The sequence below is a fragment of the Etheostoma spectabile genome, chromosome 3, assembly GCF_008692095.1.
Source record: "Etheostoma spectabile isolate EspeVRDwgs_2016 chromosome 3, UIUC_Espe_1.0, whole genome shotgun sequence".
Classification (NCBI taxonomy): domain Eukaryota; kingdom Metazoa; phylum Chordata; class Actinopteri; order Perciformes; family Percidae; genus Etheostoma; species Etheostoma spectabile.
The window spans coordinates 2,571,859-2,580,876 of NC_045735.1; the positions used below are offsets into that span (position 1 = coordinate 2,571,859).

Here is a 9,018-nt window from a genome sequence, read left to right on the forward strand (position 1 = left end):
GATTTAAAAGAACTGAGAGTAGCAGCGGATCTACAGGTTTCTGGGAGTTTATTCCAGAGATTAGATTTCCAGAATATAAAAAATGAATCAAACCTTAACTTTAAAACTATAAGTGTCTTCTTGTAGCTGCCATTTCGCAGTAGATCTTAATTAGAGATACTACTTATTCTATCAATAAACAATAACGTAATGCTGCCATACATGTTGCATTAATAGTAATTCCCAGAAAGTAATCAACTAATGTGGGCAAAACTTGACAAGAATGGATGGTGAAATGTGGCTTAAATATGTAACGGATATATAATAAATAACAGATATAGAAATATATAACTGATCATCATAAATTAACCCCTGGAATGCATCAACTATGACAATTGAATGATATGCAATAGAATAAGTAAGAACAAGTATTTGGAATGGATGCCTTCAGTTTTCTGTCCCACCCTCTTCTACTATTACGTTTTTCTTTCGTATCTCTGGCTCTATGGTTTCATGAGCTTTCCTATGTTTCCGTCTACATATTTATGCATATTTTAAATTAATAAACAAGCTGAATGGAAATAATAGAAATATAAAGAGAAATTAAAAGTAATAGAAGAAGAAAGAACGAGAGGAACAAGGTATATTAATTGGTGTATCATCAACATTGAAACATTTCATTTGATTTATAGTAGTTAAAAAGTAAAGTAGTGAAATGTATGCCACAGGAATGACAAACAAATATTTCACTGGGTTCACTCTTTTTCAGACACTGGGAAGTTGAATGCAGTCTCAATACCAACGTTCATATCCTCTAAAGCTATGGTGGAAATGGTTTAGTGGTTCCACTGATTAGATCCTTAACAGACATAAAGTTTAAATTTTTATCTCTGCAGGTGTCAATCAGTGCTGAGAAATCTGTCATATAGCCTCCGGTTTGTCCTTTATTCTTGGTGAAAAAATCGGCTTTTTGTTCTCTGTCCGTGTTCCGGTCTTTTGGCAGATTTCAACAGCACACAATGGCAGCATTTGAAGAGCGCTGGAAGTGGATGAAAGCAAACCACAGTAATAAGAAGCAGCAGATAGCCCCAACACATGAGGGGAGCAATTCTCTCGGCAGAAAATAAATATGAATTGTATGTATGAACACTGGAAGGAAGGACAAGGACTGCAATCTGCTAGGGCGCAAACAGTGTTGCACTGTGGTGAGCCATTAAAAGGCCAATTGTCTGTGATGCGGGGCCGTGGGTGGGCGAACTTAGACCCGAAAATAGGTGTTGATTATAATAAGGCAAGGTTCGCCTTTCCTAGAATAGAGAGGGAAGTACTGGTTTTCCAAAGGGAGTCCATGTGTGTATCCGCATCCTCTCTGAGAGTTTACAACCTGTGATCTTCCATTGTCTTGGAAAATGAGGCAACAGTGTTCCCTTGATTGATATCAAATGAGCATTGAGTAAATGTGAATATATATATATGTGTGTGTACGTATGTATATGTGTAAATGTACTGTAGGTCTTTACGCTCTTGTTTGAATGAAGTAGTAGTAGTTTGTGAGGTTAGGTTTGTATGTCTTCACAATAGAATTATATATATGAGATGCTCTCACAATATAAAAGTAATTCTGTGAAGGTTAACTACAAAAACAAGTTGTCTGCAATGTTTGAGGCCATGGTATAGTATTATCACAGCATGGAGCCATCCCCTCTGTAAGAATGACACATGCGAACATCAACATGGTAGTCAGCAGTACTTGCTTCAGTTACTGTCCATTGCAGCAGGGATCAAATATCTAAAGTCTCTATATTTATCAAATGTTGCATTTTTCCCCAAGAAGTTTATTGTAGTAAATGTGCCATTTCGCTAAGTCTCTGAAAGTCAAATTTATGTTACGGCTCAATATCTTGACTGGGAATGATAAGACATGAAAGAAGAACCCTGTTTGGAGTGTGAAACACTGGTAGGGAAGGCACATTTGCTCTCACGCCATACCACTGAAACCCAGGCTGATTACTGTCAAGCCTCAAATTGCAGTCCTCTAAAGGGTAACATCTTATTTATTCTAAGCACCCCCATCCCCTAAATCCCCTGATCCCTGGTCCGTCTTCAAGAATGAGACAATCAGGGAAAATACGGGATCAGTCCACTTAATGCAACATGTTTTCTCTTCATGTTTCAAAAAGAAATGCCTGCTGGGTTTTTACCATGCTGTAATTTCACCCTGAAATCCCAAAACAAACAACGAGATAGAAAGAAAATATCACTCTCTTTTGCAACATTCACAAGATTTCTCCAGCTCATTTCAGTTAAGTCATATTTAAAAAAATCATATTTTCCCTTATCCAAAGCAAGGGTCGAAAAGGACAGAGGGCGTCTTATGCTGTAGAGATTGTATAGCCCCCTGAGGAAAATTTGTGATTTTTGATATTGGGCTATCTACTGTAAATAAAATTAACTTGACTTGATTTGCCCAGGTTGAAAACCTTACACAGTGGTAGGTCAGAAAAAGGTAGAATGCCAAAGTCTTTACAGTATGTGGATTCCACTTTTTGGCTGGTGAGGATAGTGGTCCGCTAACTTGCAAAATATGGGAAAAAGAAAATCTCCTTTTCATCAAAAATGTTTTGTGACCATAATTGAATTACAGGGCAACAGTAGTAATGTAATCTGCATGTTTCCTGTCATGGTAATAGGCTGCCTGTTGAAGGAGGGTGGGCAGCACTAGAGGCTTCACATGTTCGTTTAAAGAATGCCCCTCTTTGTTGTGTGCAGATTTTTCTGTTTCTCATCCCTCTTTCTATGACTTGTCTTCCTCCTCAGGTCCTCTGAACACAGACAGTTTTGCCGACAAGAGGCCTCTGCTGGGGGTATGCAAGAGCACAGGGTCTTCTGGGTGAGTTCACGCATCATAATAATGCTGACATCATCACCTTCCCCAAATGGATCTTGGTTGTTTATAATTACACTAACACAAGCGATTGCAGTCACTGATTAGCACACAATCAACCAGATATGAGCTACCACTCAATTATACTCAGCTGGAATAGACCTCTTGAATTGTTTGGGGCAACTTCCTACATCTTTATTGTATTTAGGGAAATAAACATATGTATACAGTATAAACGACACCATGATTTCCATACATGTAGCAATTAAGGCAAGGCTTTGGGGTAAATGGCTTTTCTAAAGCATATTAATAAAAAACAAAAAAAACAAAGCGAGACGTAAATGAAACCATGAGGGCGGCAGGTAATGCACGTTGAGTATATGTTTCCAATTGTGACAGAATGGGCCATTTTTAAGTAAACTGCCTATAACATCATCTGAACATGTCAGTCACTAGTGACTGGTTAGATCAAAATCAAGTCCTCCCCCCACAGAAAATAGCGGACAAGAAGGCTGTGTTAAATGAAGTAATACAATGGTAAATAATGGCCATTCTTGCTGAATTTCAGTCTAGCAAGCACATTTAAAAAAAAAAAAAATGACTCTGTCAGCGAGGTGTTAACAAACATAGTTGATCTCCCCACAAATAGAATTTTTGACAAATATGTTGTATTGGATTGTATCAAATGTATAGGTGTACATAATAAATTAGACATGGTGTAAGTAAATCTTTTATTGGGTTAGTTTCAGGGTTGTCAGACCCTCCTCCAAAGGACGCTGGAGGAGGGTCTGGCTACTCCACATAGCATTTGGGGATGGGAGGAAAATGTGTTGTGGTTTGTTGGCATTTCTTTAGACCAGGGGTTTTCAAATTGGGTAAATGTGAATGTGAGTAGGTAAGGACAGCCAAGCCCCGCCCTTCCCAATCCCGTCTGCCTGCCCTAACCCACGCACTCCTCTGCAGTAAATGCCATCTTTTGTGTGTTCCAGGCAATGATGAGTTTTAATAACAACTGATAAAATTTAAATATTGTTTAATATTGTGTTTGTAGACATTTCATTTCTACAACTTTTTCTAAAAATGCATTCATAAACGATTCTTTGCAACAGCAAATTATTTCCAACTTTATGCGGGCATCATTTTATGCAGGCATCATTAACTTTTAAAATCATTGAACACCAGTAGGCCTATCCACAAGTCAACAAAACATGCTTAACATGTGTAATCGGCAAGTTATATGGCACCAACATTTGGCCTAATCATAACTAGCCTGGCAACCCAAAGGCTCCTCCAAAGGGTCCACCCCCTGAAAAGTTTGAGCATTAAACACTTCATTTCCTGCATTCTGGTGAATTTGTATGCCCCTATTTCTACTTTTTTCTGAATCAATATTCTGGAAACATCTTTATGGTAATTGAACATAGATTACAATCTAAATATAAAAACATGGGATGTATTGCAGTAAGGTTCTCAGGCATTCTGTATCTCCTTTGGATAGACTTTTCTAATTAAATCTGAGTCAGCACACATGTAGCCTAGGCATAATTTACTCTTACCTCTTTTGCACTGTTTAGGGCATCAACATTCAGGGCAATGAGGCCGCAGAGGTGTTCAATGCAAAGAGAAATAAACGCAAGTTGTCCTCCACCTGCAGGCTTGATCTGTCTGTGATTTGTTTTTAATCAGGGTCAGTGTGGAAAACCCCCATTCACACAAGTAGGTGGAGGTGAAAGGAATTAGGACTTTCATTTGCATTTCTCCCAGTCTCTGTCACACTGTGGCCGAGGTGCAGCCTTGGACCCCGATCAAGTGAAACCTAACTTTACCTCAGGATCATATTTCCTGCGTTTTTTGCTGGGTCCTGTCTCCTCTCTTAATGCTGACTTCTGTTGACTTGGGACAAGGAAACAATGCATTTTAAAGTTAATACACACATGCACAATTACCAATATCAATAGAGCTGCATACAGTTATTTTTTCTTTGTGTGTTGCTGTGTCTATTTGGCGCCCCCCAGGGTAGGCGCGCCTCACTTAGCACAGGAGAAAAACTGCGGTGTTGCTGCAAAATAGGCTTGGAAGGAACTTGTTTTGATGGAACGTGTACGTTTAAAAGTTGTTTTAGTTGTGCAACAGAAAACTCGGTTTGATAGATAGTCTAGCTACCCTGCAGAGATCTCAGAAAAGGTTAACCATAGTCCTCATAAATCCATCAGAGTTTAGATTGCCAACACAAAGGAAGCCCAAGGCAACTGATATCTGGCCTAAATAAGTAAAATCCAGCGGATCTTCAGGCGTCAACGAAGCAATCCCGGAAGTGAAACGTCAAGAATTTAGACTAGATTCATGGGAACTATCCTGAAAAGTACATAGACTCCTTGGAGACTAAACGGAATCATCCTCATGACATTTTGTCTTTTAAAAAGTGCAGAAGGAAGTGGAAAGCCTTTTACTTTATGCAATGTTATGAAGTACAAATCATACATCTGTAAGTCATTTTCTGTTAATAATAAGAGGCATCAAAGGACACCCAACCTCTTGTTATGAACCCTTCACATGCACCCAACTGGAGCTAAGCCAGTGATGTGGTCTTAGTGACTGTGATTCATGGATTTTTAATAGCACTACGGTCGGCATGCGAGCAGTACCTGGACACCCCATAGGCAGACAGAAAGGAGATTAAACAGATGTGTAGATCCCTGGGATTCTCAGAGTTGGGACTGGAAATGTCGTGTCTTTGTTTAGCGAAAGAAAGTGAATTTAAAAAGTGACAGACCCCAAGGCATCTTGTGCTCGCCACTCCATACACAATCCACGCCCTCCCCCCCCACCCCCGCCCTCCCCCATTTACTTATGCTCCTCTTCCAGAGCAACACAAAATTTAACTCAATATATCCTCCTCTGGAAATGAAATAAGGAAGTCTGTCTTCGGCTGGGCTTTGATGGAGAACAACTTCTTGATGTTTTCCAGGGACTGCCTGACTGTCTCTCTGACGCCGTTGCTTCTGCTTTTCCTATGTCCTCACTGACACTGAGACGGGCAGCGCTTTGACGGTTTGGCGAATCACCCAGGCTGTGCTCGACACTAATGCTGAAAACATGCACTGTGTTGAAAAGCAGAAACCTTGACCTCTGGCTGAATGGCACAGCCTGGTTCTTCCCTCTACAGAAGTGCTTGGTAAATAACACTCTGGTCAAAGACGAGAGGGAAAAAGGCTTCCGGGTGCGGCGCAGTACTTTCCATTGGGCCTGTTCATAAACTTACTAAGGTCCTCACACAATTTTTAGCATATAATCATTTTGAAATAACAGCTTTTGTTAACCACCAAAAAGGATGCCGTCTTGACACTTAAATGAAAAACAGATTGAAGCCTTGGCTGCTACAGCGGTGCTGGTTTCGAAGTTGGTTCAGTCAGCTCTAGGCTTAGATTACAAGATTTGCAAATTAAAGGAAAACCAGAGAAGGGAAAAAGCATGTGTGCCGAAGCCCTGTACTTGTGGATTTCCAGCCAGGCACACTCAACATAATTTTATCAATGGAAAGGATTATGCGTTAAGTCCAAACAATGTATGGATCCAGTGATTTTCTTGACAGTAAAGCTACATATGCGTCCCTTTCAGTCTCTGTACCAGTGCCAGTGGGCTTTGGGAATTAGTAAAGAATGCTGGTGCCATCGCAGACCTTGGTATGTCTGCTCACATTTCTGGAAAGGATTTGTGTTTCCTTCCCCTGCTTGCTGTTATTTTTTTCATTCATTTTAATTACATCCACAGGTATTACAATTCTGGGAGACTCAAGGCTGCTCTCTCTCATGAATGTACATGTTCTGGCCAATACAGAGGCAACTTAACAGTTTGTGGGTGTTTGAGAGCACACGCTTCTTGGGCAAAAGTTCAGTGATGAATAAGCGTGCTCTGTTCTCCAGAGTTTGGGAACTGTCAGTGACATTTTCAACCTACCCCCTCACAACATCTCCATATGCTTAGAGGATGTGGTCCTTTTCATTTTTTTTAAACCAATATAGTCCTCTTTCACCGTGCAGATTACTACTGGATGTGTTATTTCTGGGTTGTGGCTAATAAAGATGGATATTCTGAGCAGATATCACGGTCACTGTTGAAGTTGTGGATCCTCCTTCTTTTTTTTTCAGATGCACAATCACTTTTATCTGCTCTGTCTCGTGAATGTCACTACCAACATTCCTGTCTCATAGTTTTATTTTTAATGGGTCTTCAATCACCAATAAGAAAAGGCTTGTTGTACAATGTAAAGTTTCCTTCCATTTCATTTATGATGTTCATGATTATTGAAATCAACAGCATTTAAAGTGTTAATCCTGGGGAAGTATGAAGTCTGTGTTGTGGATTTGGCAACCCTTGTGTTCAAGGGTGGTCATGACTGGTGTCGTCAAGTGCATTTTGATTTAAACAGATCCCATTGTTGTTCCATTTGGAACAAAGGTGTCTTGTCTGCAGGAATTACAGTTCAAGAAAAGAAACTTGTGTATAGCCACAGCCATAATCAGACATGGCATGGCTAGACTAAAAAGCAAATTGAGGCGCGAATTCACAAAATGATTGCATGGCTAAACCTGCACAAATCAAGACAAAAAGATACCATGTAACTCTGAAATGCACCCTTAACTGTGCTGCCAAACAAAGAGCATCTTGGTGCTCCTGTGCTAATTGTACAAGTTACAATGAGTTTATATGCATGCATTTGGTGCTTGAAGTTTGCATGTTCTCCCTTTTGTTTGCATGGGTTTTCCTCCAGGTGCTCTTGTCGAGTTGAAAATAAGCTGACTGGCTAACACTGGAGCATTTACAAAAATGTTTATTAATGTGCATTGTCCTCATAAATAAAAATAAAAAAGTTATTTCCTTGCTATTAGCGATACTCCAAAATTTTCATTGCATTTTGACTGATATAACTGATTTAACTTAATATTGGTGATTTGATTGAATACAACAGGACAGAAAAAAATTAAATGCTCTTTCAATGTTTCATATTTCATAATACGTACATAACCAAGTACCCTTGGTTTTTCTGGTCTCATAAAGGCTGTTTCTTTTATTTCTGCTAAATCAGTAAGGAGTTATAAATTAAATGTGGCAATTTTTTTTTGAGCAAGCATTTTTGTATCTTAATTAACACCGCATAGACTGTCTAAAGGTAATTCAATTTTATTTATAGTATCAATTCATAACGGTAGTAGGTGATAGACAGATGGAGATGACTCTCTGTGTCTTTGCCGTGACATTGTAGAACCATCCCAAAAACTACAATAAAAACCGTTCCCCTGTTGCATAGCTAGTTATTGGATGATGTATGGTACTGGTATTAGAACCTACAGCTTCAAATCAAACTGAACCCAGGCACCCTGTCTCTTCATTTTCTATCTTTGAGAGGACTGGCAATAGCCCTACAAGCTGATATGCTGTGATTTCAATTTCTACTCTAACATGAATAACATGTATTTGGCTTACGGTATAATAGTGGCATTAGGTCATGTTCAATTTCATGGTGCAGTGCTTCAAGCAAAGACACTATCTCTGTTCATTATAATTTTTGGTGCCTACTGCCCTTTACATTGGTAATAAATGCTGTACAAAATCAAAGATATACAGTATGTACTATACACATATATATATATACTGTATATATATATACACACACTGTGCATATACGTATATACATACACCATACACATACAATGTGTGAACGTAAACATGGAAGTCAGCAGTACTTGCTTCAGTTACTGTCCATTGCAGCAAGGATCAGTGGGATCTCTATATTCATCAATTATTGCCTTTTATCATCCCAAAAAGTTTGTTTTAGTAAATGTGCCATTTCATTTCACTAAGTCTCTGAAAGTCAAATTTATGTTACGGCTCAATATCTTGACTGGGAATGATGTCTGATGACAGAAACATGAAAGAAGAACCCTGTTTGGAGTGTTAAAGACTGGTAGGGAAGCCATATTTGATCTCACGCCATACCACTGAAACCCAGGCTGATTATTGTCAAGCCTCAAATCAAAAAAGCAAAGGGTGGCTACTTTGAAGAAACTAGAACATAAGACATGTATTCAGTTATTTCACACTTTTTTGTTAAGCACATATTTCCACATGTGTTCATTCATAGTTTTGATGCCTTC

At 39.1% G+C, this 9,018-nt stretch overlaps 1 protein-coding gene across 2 annotated transcripts in view; it reads left to right on the plus strand.

Annotated features, from left to right (window-relative positions):
• Positions 1 to 9,018, plus strand: part of bcas3 (BCAS3 microtubule associated cell migration factor) — a 312,552-nt gene that overhangs the window by 16,166 nt on the left and 287,368 nt on the right. For both annotated transcript variants that reach the window (XM_032508209.1, XM_032508217.1), the window contains exon 7: positions 2,797 to 2,869. In XM_032508209.1, the coding sequence (XP_032364100.1) occupies positions 2,797 to 2,869 (73 nt within the window). The remainder of the gene's footprint in view (positions 1 to 2,796; positions 2,870 to 9,018) is intronic.